We start from the raw sequence: 12,992 nt of genomic DNA on the forward strand, positions 1-12,992 counted from the left end.
TATTATCCAAATGATCCGTGTTATGCAATCGAATGATAGATAATCATCACAAAAAAGGGGTAATTTACCGGGCTATATTGCACGTATCTCTACAAACCTACAATCTCGCCAATAATTGCCGTTCTACCGCGATAAGTCCCGGCTATAAAATGGTACTTGTAATAACTAATATTTGTTACAGCTAGTCATAATTTTGATCAACTCAAAGTTCAATTTGTACGTAACTGTAACTCGTTCGATTGCACTCCATGGCTCCACCGCAATGGTTAGATCTATTTCCTCGTGTTGCGTTTTATTTGCACACTTGCAGCAGAAATGGAGCATTTTCCAATCAAAGGCAATCGAGAGCGCTCAATAAGGAAGTGGGAACGTTGCTGGCGGTGTACCGTCAACTGCGGTCGCCATTTGGGACCTCAGTGCCTGATGGACGCGACAGTACCTCGCCCGGGATATAAACTACATGTCCCACTCTAATTAATACAACTAGAAAAGGAAGGCTAGTATATACAAGCGAGGTACTGTCTCGCACATAATGTGCTTGCCCTGCAGGCTTGTAAGCCTATTAGTACGGCCGTATTCGTAGGGTAGTTGTACTGTAACGATAATTAAACAGACATTGCGGACAATAATGATATACAAGCGTTTTGTGGAGCAGTTTGTTACCTAAATTGGCAACTGATATTCATGACGGCATTGTTAACGGTTATTAGAACAGAACTCGTCTACCTTCCTGCATGAATATTGCCGGGATGCATAAAAGACTAACCCTCTTATTCATAAACGTTGACTAAAGTTAAGAGCGTTATAACATTTCGGCGTCGGGCGAAATTAGGTATTTTACCCGCCGCGCGAGCCCAATATGCCGACCCTTTCTAGCACGTCTTATCACTCGCTCGCACTACAATAATGGACAAAACAATCTTGATCCTTTCTATGGAATTTTGATAACAACCACAATCTACTATCTCGATATAAACTTTTGGTTTCTAATAAACATTATTTTGTACGAAAATACGAGAATATAGCGCGAAATAATATCAATTATGTTAAAATTTATTTAAAAAATTAAAGTAATAATTATAAAAGTAGATCCCATCCCAAATATTTGCTTTTGTTATATGATAAGTATTAGAGTAAAGTATAATTATATTAATATGATGATAAAATAAGACAAATACAATTCTAATTACTTCAAGGTGGTGCTCGGGGTCTGATGATGGAGCCAGATGGTGGTCACCAATACCAATGAACAATATGACTATACAACTTCGTGGTTTACATGTCATTCTAGCATTTTCACTTTCACATTTCAAGTGCATATACCACGAGTATAGGTTTTCGGGTGTGCTGATTTAAAAATTAATGACCGATTTGGAATCTGACATTGCTGACTGTCACTTTGACACAAAAGTCGTCATGGGTGTCGTAAAATAGGTTTTAGGGGGTGCTGATTCCAAAATTAATGAACAATGTGGAATCTGACATTGCTGACTGTCACTTTGACACAAAAGTCGTCATGGGTGTCGTAAAATAGGGTTTAGGTGGTGCTGATTCCAAAATTAATGGGAATCTGACATTGCTGACTGTCACTTTGACACAAAAGTCGTCATGGGTGTCGTCAAATAGGTTTGCGGGGGTGCTGATTCCAAAATTAATGAACAATGTGGAATCTGACATTGCTGACTGTCACTTTGACACAAAAGTCGTCATGGGTGTCGTAAAATTGGTTTTAGGGGGTGCTGATTCCAAAATTAATGACCAATGTGGAATCTAACATTGCTGACTGCCACTTTGACACAAAAGTCATCATGGGTGTCGTAAAATAGGTTTTAGGGGGTGCTGATTCCAAAAATAATGACTAATGTGGAATCTAACATTGCTGACTGTCACTTTGACACAAAAGTCGTCATGGGTGTCGTCAAATAGGTTTCCGGAGGTGCTGATTTGAAAATTAATGACCGATTTGGAATCTTGACATTGCTGACTGTCACTTTGACACAAAAGTCGTCATGGGTGTCTTCAAAAAGGTTTCCGGGGGTGCTGATTCCAAAATTAACGACTATTTTGGAATCTCACAGTGCTAATTGTAATTTTGACACAAAAGGAATCATGGGTGTAGTCAAATAGTTTTTAGGGGGCACTGATTCCAAAATTAATGAAATGATTTAAAAAGTAATGACCGATTTGGAACCTGACATTGCACAGTACCCCTGGAAAGGAAACCTATTTGACGACACCCATAACGACTTTTATGTCAAAGTGACAGTCAGCAATGTCAGATTCCAAATTGATCATTAATATTGAGATCAGTACCCATGAAAACCTATTTGAAGACACCCATGATCACTTTTGTGTCAAAGTGACAGTCAACAGTGTCAGATTCCAAATTGGTCATTAGTTTTCAAACACCTCCGGATACCTATTTGACGACACCCATGACGACTTTTGTGTCAAAGTGACAGTCAGCAATGTCAGATTCCAAATTGGTCACTAATTTTGGAATCAGCACCCCCTAAAACCTATTTTACGACACCCATGACGACTTTAGTGTCAAAGTGACAGTCAGCAATGTCAGATTGAACATTGGTCATTAATTTTGGAATCAGCACCCCCTAAAACCTATTTTACGACACCCATGACGACTTTAGTGTCAAAGTGACAGTCAGCAATGTCAGATTGAACATTGGTCATTAATTTTGGAATCAGCACCCCCTAAAACCTATTTTACGACACCCATGACGACTTTTGTGTCAGAGTGACAGTCAGCAATGTCAGATTGAACATTGGTCATTAATTTTGGAATCAGCACCCCCTAAAACCTATTTTACGACACCCATGACGACTTTTGTGTCAGAGTGACAGTCAGCAATGTCAGATTTAACATTGGTCATTAATTTTGGAATCAGCACCCCCTAAAACCTATTTTACGACACCCATGACGACTTTTGTGTCAAAGTGACAGTCAGCAATGTCAGATTCCACATTGGTCATTAATTTTGGAATCAGCACCCCCTAAAACCTATTTTACGACACCCATGACGCCTTTTGTGTCAAAGTGACAGTCAGCAATGTCAGATTCCAAATTGGTCATTAATTTTGGAATCAGCACCCCCTAAAACCTATTTTACGACACCCATGACGACTTTTGTGTCAAAGTGACAGTCAGCAATGTCAGATTCCACATTGGTCATTAATTTTGGAATCAGCACCCCCTAAAACCTATTTTACGACACCCATGACGACTTTTGTGTCAAAGTGACAGTCAGCAATGTCAGATTCCAAATTGGTCATTAATTTTGGAATCAGCACCCCTAAAACCTATTTTACGACACCCATGACGACTTTTGTGTCAGAGTGACAGTCAGCAATGTCAGATTGAACATTAGTCATTAATTTTGGAATCAGCACCTCCTAAAACCTATTTTACGACAGCCATGACGACTTTTGTGTCAGAGTGACAGTCAGCAATGTCAGATTGAACATTAGTCATTAATTTTGGAATCAGCACCTCCTAAAACCTATTTTACGACACCCATGACGACTTTTGTGTCAAAGTGACAGTCAGCAATCTGAGGTACTACATATTCGTAATCTGAAAGTAATCAAGTCAATAATTTCAGTTATTTTGAATCGACTATGATTCCGAATTATTGGTAATAGTAATGATTATATAGATGATTAGTGATTACTTTACATGTAATGGTAATTTACCGTTTCACTTGATTACATTACAAGTAATCTGACACCCAGTAGTGTCAGATTACAAAGTAAAATCAAGTAATCGTGTAATCCGGAATCGATTACGATTTCCCCATCTCTGGGTTTAATTATATGGTTCATTGGTACTGGTGACCACCATCTGGCTCCATCATCAGACCCTGAGTACCACCTCTTGTCAAAGGTCTTGTTGAGACGAACCCAACGAGCCTAAACACGAAGTCGTTTACTTACATGGTTCACTGGTACTGGTGACCACCTTCTGGCTCCATCATCAGATCCCGAGTACCATCTTGATGTGTCTTATCATCTTGACCGTATTGTAATTTTCACATTTTTATCATCACAACGTTGTAATACTTTAACATTTAAACATAACAAAGTATTACAAAAGCAAATATTTACGGATCTAGGATCAAATTCGTTGGTCGCTGTTTACACACACACAATGCGAGGATAGCCCGTGTAGAAACAAGGCGTCCGACCCACACAACAATAAATATTCTCGACGTTTGCGATGAAAACTCGGAGACCAAAGTGACATACGTCTTACCTCCTCGAGCTCCGGCGCGGCACTGAAATCGCAGGCGTCCGTCGCCGGTAAAATAGCGACAGGAAGGCTAGTTTTCAAAAAATTGGCAAAAAATCATGATAAAATATTATAACGACAAATGGATAACAGCAGTTTAAGCACATTGTGCAGATTATTTATATACTAAAATAACTTCGATAACATGTAGATTTTCGGAGAAATGATCACTTGTTTCGATGTATTTTCAAGACAAAATTGAGTTCGTTTTACTTTCAATTTCTCAATTTCAAAGGATTAAATGATAAATATTGTTTAATGGGCCTTAAGTACAAGATATTTGGAACTTAAATTTACCTCATTTATGAGAGTGATCTTATCAAATTGTACATAATAAGAGCTCCGAATTCTGTGCTTCACGCGGTTTTTCCTAAACGAGCATCAGAAAGACAATCATTACTAATTGAAAAAGCTTTTTTTTTTCATATGTTTTTTATTTAACCGACAGTTAATAAGATGTTCTAACTGAAACAAGTACTTTCACTGTCTTTTAGTATGAGTAAAGTGTACAATTTTGTCGATAAATATTGTGCATTTTACAATATATCGCCTTTTTTTGTCATAGCGCTCTTAACACGCCGATATAGTACATTACGATACAAGTGCGTAAAAAAGGAAGTTCGAAACGAGTGGCGATAAATTAAAACACGACCGAAGGGAGTGTATTAAATCGACACGAGTTACGAATTTCCTTTTCGCACGAGTATCGTACGACGTTTTTCAGTACAGATGGCCATCCGAAGTTTCGAGAAATGGTTCATTGTTCATTATATGCCAGGTCGAAACTTCGGAGGGTCATCTGTACTGAAAAACGTCGTACGATACACGTGCAAAAAGGAAATTCGTAACTCGTGTCGATTTAAAACACTCCCTTCGGTCGTGTTTTAATTTATCGCCACTCGTTTCAAACTTCCTGTTTTACGCACTTGTATCGTAATGTACTATTGTCCTTTTCTATCACACCAATACGTCGGAAAAGGACAAATGATTTTTATCAGTTTGATAACTTTTGTCAACGTTTATGAATAAGGGGGTAAGTATACGAGCGAGTTGCAAAATGGTCATCATCTTGGTTTGTACTTAAGAGTTTTTTATAGTGTTATCGTAACCTCACCGCCTCGTGATAACCGAGTAATTAACTAAAATAAATACTGAGTTGTGGCTTTACAAATGCACCTCCAATAAATAGTTACAGATGTACTTAGTGCGAACTGCGAAAAAAATTTCTTCATTTTTACGGAAACGTATGAACGTGTTATGCTACTTCAGTCAGCCTAGTACAAGACGTACTGACACTGTCTGAACTAGCATGCCAAATACGATCGTTTCCGCAAAAATACGAAGGCAAAGCTTTTCGCACTACATCCGGTCTGGCTCAGTCGGTAGTGACCCTGCCCGCTGAGCCGCGGTCCTGGGTTAGAATCCCGGTAAGGGCATTTATTTGTGTTATGAGTACAGATATTTGTTCCTGAGTCATGGATGTTTTCTATGTATATATACGAGTATATATGTATTCATCTATTTAAGTATGTATATCCTCGCTTAGCACCCATAGTACAAGCATTGCTTAATTTGGGGCTAATTTGATGTGTGTAAGGTGTCCCCAATATTTATTTATTTAGTATCTACACTCGGTTGATGTCAATAGATTTCCTACTAATGCACTAACCACTGACCGACTCTTCTCAACGCAAAAAATTCAAGACAGGCATTGGACGCAAACCTAGTACACTTTCCATAGTATTATGGGTTCATTAGCAAATGCGGTACGTATTCGTGTCAGTTCAGTAGTAGCTAAAAAACATTCCAACACGTTACAACACTACAGTAGGTAATAAATCGCTCAAAATTACTGTAGATGTCAATATTAGTATTGTTAGATCGTGTAGTAAATATTGACTTATATATTACTTTTTAAGGACGGTGCCAGCGCGTTGCATTAGACTATTATTTTTACTCAACTAGAGGGTCCTCGAACTTTTTTGGCATAGTAAATTAAACCTTAAAGCTGAGCCGAAAAGGCGTATCAAAGCGAAACGGTCCACATGAGATAGAAAAGCTTGGGCTGGTGTTTCATTGCTGCCATTGTTACATAAAACACTTATAACGATTACCACAGTAGCAGTATTTTATGTGTACGGTTAGATACCTTTTAACGAATTGGCAAGTAATTCATAATTATGATTTAATTATTTTGGGGCCATTAAATCAAACATTTGCATAATTAAAAACGCCTGTCATGCGAACTCATAAACCTATCGTGTAACGGCCACAGCGAGTTCACACGAGAATGTTCAGTCGAAATTATAATTAATTCCCCATTATCATCATATCAGCCCTTTATCGACCACTGCTCAGCATAGGCATCCCTTCTAGTACGCCACTTGTCCCGGTATAATGTAGTTGCCATATCCTTATTTTTGAAATCATTGTCAATACCACTAAAAATGACTGTTTATAAACAACTGTTTATAGGTGTCAATAGTGTTAGATCGTGTGGCAAATCAATTGTTTTGTAATAAAAACAGTCTGGCGGTATAACCACAGTTCTCAGGGCGCGGGGCAAAAAGTGAACGACAATAAGAGTCAGTGAACGGTATCCGAGTGATTCAGTGAACTCTTAGCGTACTCCAGTGAAAGTTTGGATGGGATCCAGAAGACGGTACTTGGCGGGAAAGTATTATCAGTCCCATTGTATGCATCTAGAACTATCAAATTCCATGCTTATCATTAAAAATGTGCTTCCGATGATTAACGCGACAAGTATAAAGGAAGTTTCGTTATGTTTATTGAAACTTTACTTCTTAATGCCCATATATTCTCTACCAGTCAACCATCGGGCCAAACAGAGACATGTAAAAATGGTTATAACATTACTTGAGCAGTTTTAGTCAATAGCCTGTGGTTGTTGTGTCTTCATCTTCTTTAAATCCTGGCACTCGTTGTTGTTAGGGCTCGAATCATATTCATCTTGGGCAGCTTGAGTAAATTTCGGTGACCATCAACCACGAGCGTCATTCAACATAGCTTTATTTACAAAATCAATGCAAATGAGTAGGCACTAGGCACTAAAATACACGAAGATCTCAATAGTACGTACGTATAGGGGTGTCCTGCCGTTTCGCCAAAAAACGTTTCGTCAAATTTCATTTCCCAATAATTATTTCGCAATAGTTTCATTTCCCAAAGTATTGTTTGGCAAAGGTATGTTTCGCAATGATTTTGTTTGGTCAAATTATCATTTGGCACAATTTTACTTAGTCAAATTTTATTTAGTCAAAACTTTATTTCGCAAACGTTTTTAATGGCAAAACTTATATCCCAAAAACATGTTTGGTCAAAATTTCACATCGCAAATTTCGAAAATATTTAGGCATTTGTATTTTCATTTCTACGGGATTAATTTAATTTACCGAAGATTTTTTTGCCAAATTTAACTTAAAATTGTCAAATGATAATTTCAGTTTTATTCCCAAGGCTTCAGTTGGACACGAAAAGTTTGCTCAACTTTATTTTTGTCAAATTAATATTACTGGACAAAATTATTTTGTCAACTATTTTTTTGTCAAAAAATGTTTCTACAAATTACACCATGCAAAACCACGTTTGACAATAAATATTACAAGGCATAAATGTAATGTAATAATTTTATTAGTATTGTAACAGAAAACTCGTGTGTGACAGGGTCAGTTTAGGTGCGACGACGAGCGAAGCGAGGAGGAGCGTGTTAGGTTGACAGTGAGCAAATGGCGTTTTAAAGTAATTAAAAATTTATAGAACATAATGGTCTTGAAAACATAAGGTTTCTTATTAATAGAATGTATCCGGACATGTAAGTGAAATTGTCATCCTTGACATTTGCAGCCGGAGGAAAAAAAGTAGGTACGACATACACATTATTTCACACAAATCTTGGACACATAGTATAAAATCAACAAACAAATTTCCAGTGCACCATTTAATTACAATATATTGGGAAATGGAAATTTTGCCTAACAATACCTTTGACTAAATAATATTTGGTAAAATGAAATTTGACCAAGTAAATATTTTGGGAAACAAATACTTGACAAAAAAAGTTTTGCTAAATGTCAATTTGCGATAAGTTGTTTTGCCAAACGTTTATTTGGGAAATGATAATTTGGGGATAATAGTTTGGGATGTGAAACTTTGGGAAACGTTTTTTGGCGAATCGTCAGTAAACCACTTATAGGTATACCTAGTAAATATAAATAAGTTAGAAGTTCGCTGAGGCACACAGTGCACTACTTTAAAAAAAAAGTTTAAATCGGATTTAACTTGCCAGGTTACTACGGAAGTACCCACATAATCAGGTAGTAAGTGCTACGAATATTATTCAGTAAACCGTGAACGAGATACGTAATGTTATGTTGCCACACGATTTCCAACTGGGCCTAATTTAAGTGCGAGTATCACGGCACCGAGGAATGCGAGATGAATGCGAGAAGCCGAAGTACCTAATTAATGTGCTTTGATTGGCCGTTGCTTCTGATTACACGCGCTGTCAGCGAGATACTATGAAGTTCGGTGTACAGGGTGGAATGATACGAGGAAATAAACAATTGAAACACGCGAGATGGTTTATAGGGTCATGACTTTTTATTTTATTTATTTACTCAAAAAAGGTTACACAGTACCTATTATTCTTATTATAGTATTTTCGCCAAACTGTATGACAGTTTGTTGACAACAGGCTTCAGTAAGATATTTTAGTATAAACTTTTACAGAACTAGGTAACCATACATTCATTCAGTTCATTTTAAACTCCGCGACCAGCGTTTTCGCATAGTAGAATTTCTGTAGATAGTAAAGGTAGTTGGCAGATAAACTTTCTACGACGGTCAGCAACGTAATTTTTGCATTTTATTCATTCAAGCTTTTAAAATATTGTTTCTCCGTGACATTTTTTAATTACTAAATTAATATCATGAGCAATTCCTGGCAACTTTGTACATAGCCACGTCAGCAAATTTTAATTGATCCTATTTTGTTACCAACATTTAGTAATATAAGTCGACTTTCATAAGATATATACGGGTTAATTGTTATAATTAAGAAAATATAGTTACTAGAGAACCTTAATGACGAAATAAAACTTAATAAAATCTCAATTCATCAACAAAATCTTGGTAACAAAATAGGAATTAATAAAAACAAATTATTTAACTTTTTCCTTAATTTTTGTACAAACTTTTCGAGAACTGCTGTCATAAGACCCTACCTTCCACCCTGTATATACACTCCTATATTTAACTGCAACTGACATGTATCTAAATGTTTGCGTTTCTTTTTTAAGCATTTCTTGAGTTTCCAATTATCCTCATCTCTAATTCCCGCCACGCTCAATAAAACACCGTTCGGCGAGTCACTGAAATAGCTCAGTAATATTAATTGACCTAAGTTATTTAACTGCCAATTTATTACCGAGGGTAAAAAAGTAGATCAAGATAGAACACATCCAGGATGGATTTATTGCTGCTTTATATCCGAGTTTTTGCTGTTTTTAGAACAATAGCCGTATATTAACAATATTACATAAAAGTTTTTATATTTGGTCAGTTGGGCAATTACCTACATAATTATTTAGATAAATCAACAGGATAAGAAGAAAATAGTATGGATAAGATCAGTTGAACTGATATCATGTCCATCGTATGTTAGTAAAAACTCAAAGTTTATATTAAATATCAAAGTTAAAAATGGTTAAAGACTGTGAATTGATAAAACCTGGTACTACTGGTGAATTGATAAATAAATCAAGTAAAAATATCGTAGGTAAATAGATGGAAATTTCAAAGTGAAAAGGAAGTTTAGGAGAGTGTAAATTCACACCAGCCCTAACGACGTGTCAAACGTGAATGACGTAAGAAAAATATCCGCCCTTTAAAGCAGTCGATTAACGTACTTTATGTCAATATAAATTTAGATTAGATAATATATTACGCCTTTACATAACTTTATTCTTACTTTCTCTCTTCCCTTCATCTCATAAGTTGCAGTAGTATAGGAAAAACCGCCTGTCAACAACCGGTACATTTCGAATCATTGACGATAGCTTATTATGTATATGTAGAACACTTATATTTTCTCACAAGAGAAAATTGTCCTCTCGATACCTGCCTAGCGTGGCGCTGGCGGTTCGACACGTTACTCAAGTACTTAAAAGTTGCCGGACATTCGAATTCACTGAATGGTTTAAAATTTCCATTTCGTATGTGATCATCGTTGCAATTCAGTCAGTCAGCTGTAGCCACAATACAATAACACCAGAGGCGACTCACTCCGCGGTTTTTTCGCCGAGCTCTGCTACAAGACACGCCGGCGATCGCACACTCGCGGCCCATTCAGTGGTGCTGGTGACGACCTTCGCGCGGCCCAATAGAACGCAATGTCGGCGGCTCGCGTGCGGTCCGTTTGTTAATGAAGAATTATGAAAGGCGGCATTTTGTGAACATCAAAGCAGAGCCATCAGTTGTACTATTAATAGATAAAACTTACGGTCGGTGAGGTGGTTGAAGGCGGTGACGTCATCGTTGAGCCTGCCCTCCATGCGGCGCAGCTTGGTGCTGAGGTCCCGGGTGTGCAGAAACAGGAACAACGTGCATGACACGGCGATCAGTGCTACCAGCTCGCTTGTGCTGTAACAAAAGGAAACAATCCTCCCTCAATAAAATTGATTTACTTTATTTTATGTTTTTGGCTCACAAAACAAGTTACAGACATGGCCTATAACTCTAAACATGTGTGCACAAATAGTATTTAATTTAAGTAAACAATATGCGCTAAGGAGGTGAGATGTCTCCTTTTATACTAGCAGGGGCGGCTCACTCCGCGATTCTATCGCCGCGCTATAAGTACATGCTGGCGGCCGCGAGTTCGCGGTCTAATCAGGTGTGGCGCGCGTTCTCGCGGAACGCACGTTCGCACTTTCTATTGTTACTTTACGTCGCGAGTTTTTTTTAAGGTTTATATGCGATGTCTGCGTGTGGAATGTCTAATAATGATTAGTTAAATAGACATCATGAATAAAATAAATACCATAGGACATTCTTACACAGATCTACTATTGATTAAGTCCCACGGAAAAGTTCAATAAGGCTTGTGATGTTGGAAATTAAACAAAAATATACAAAAACTGTATATATACTTAGAAAGTACCCAAAACTTGAATATAATAGTACAAAATTTTATTTGAGTATTAATACGTTTTAATCCACAGGCAACCCTAGCGTCGGGCGCTGCGCACGTGCGGCGTTTCTTTGTGAGAATTTAGTAAGTATTTAAAAAGGCGGCATTTCGTGAACATCAAAGCAGTGGGCCTTCTGTACTTGTACTATTATATATTCTGTGATACTAGGTACATCAATAATTGAGTGTTTTCGTGCAGTTTTATTAAATTATTCTAGCCGGACTAAAGTTATTTCTTGATTCTTCTTTTATTCTTTGTTCTAATATGCGTAAACAATATTCGTATCGTAAAAAGAAGATCGAATCATGAGAGATTTTCGCCATTTGAGACTAACCTGTGAAAATGTTGTTCATAATTTTGATACCTAGCGTTGCGCATGCGAGCTACACATTCAATTTTAAAGTTATTTCATCGCATCACCATATGTATAAGTAGTGATTTGCTATAGACATAAAGATACATCCAGTAAGTTACAAAATCGCATGGAGGCATTACGAATGGAACTCATTCAATAAATAAGTTTTCTGTAGCAGGTTTGCAGTAAGAACCTAAGAACTCGTTAAACTGCATTAAGGGCCGGTTGCACCAGCACACTTTGACGCCCCCTTCATCGTTAAAGATGGCTCCGACGACCGTTAAGTCCATATTTGCGTTGCACCATGCCATCCGTCAGTAAAAGGGTTACGATTCATTTAACCGGTGCCAGAGCACCGGTTAACGGCTCGTATTAGGTAAATCTAGGAACCAAAATGGCGGCCAATGTTTTGAATTTGTCTCGTATTTCACGAGTTTATGCTTATTTTAAAATAACTTGAGCTATTAGCAATGTAAAATACTTATAAAACGTTTAAAACAGTAAAAATGTGGAAGTAACTGAACATACAAAAGTGACAGTGACACACCAGAGTGGTTTTTAAGGTTATTTTAATTGCGCGACGATTTGTGTTTGTAAACACCTTTAATTTAATTTATTTTGTTGATAAATGTGTGTTTATATTTAGATCGAGTGCAGAATGAGCTTCAGTTGAATATACAATCAGATCGATGCTGTAAGAAATTCACAAGTGCGTCCTATGAGATCAAAACTCGACAGCAAATAATGAAAACTATTTGTCGACAATACAGTCTTTAAAAGGGTCTTGGTATATTTGGAATCACGAATAAAATGATAAATATCCTGGAAAAAGTTGTGGATCCACTATGACATCCGAAATCAGGGCGAAAATAACGACAAACATTGTATAAAATCCGACCTTCAAAATCGTATCTCGCGACAGGAATCAACTTTCGTTTTAAACTATACACGTCCATGAGACATCCGAAATGAAGTATTTTAGTGTGAAGCAAATGTGTTGGGACAATCTACACAACTTTTAGGCAACAGCATAATAAGATATCAGTGAAAAAATGTAAAGAAAGTGTTAATATAATATTTCTGTTCATACCTACTTACCTGTGTTTTATTTCTCCTTTTA

The 12,992-nt window shown here is 37.1% G+C and overlaps 1 protein-coding gene across 2 annotated transcripts in view; it reads right to left on the reverse strand.

Moving 5' to 3' along the window:
- Positions 1-12,992, reverse strand: part of LOC125231715 (heparan sulfate 2-O-sulfotransferase pipe) — a 215,086-nt gene that overhangs the window by 142,414 nt on the left and 59,680 nt on the right. For both annotated transcript variants that reach the window (XM_048137253.1, XM_048137254.1), the window contains exon 3: positions 10,827-10,966. In XM_048137253.1, the coding sequence (XP_047993210.1) occupies positions 10,827-10,966 (140 nt within the window). The remainder of the gene's footprint in view (positions 1-10,826; positions 10,967-12,992) is intronic.

The sequence above is a fragment of the Leguminivora glycinivorella genome, chromosome 12, assembly GCF_023078275.1.
Source record: "Leguminivora glycinivorella isolate SPB_JAAS2020 chromosome 12, LegGlyc_1.1, whole genome shotgun sequence".
In the NCBI taxonomy this organism is placed as follows: Eukaryota; Metazoa; Arthropoda; class Insecta; order Lepidoptera; family Tortricidae; genus Leguminivora; species Leguminivora glycinivorella.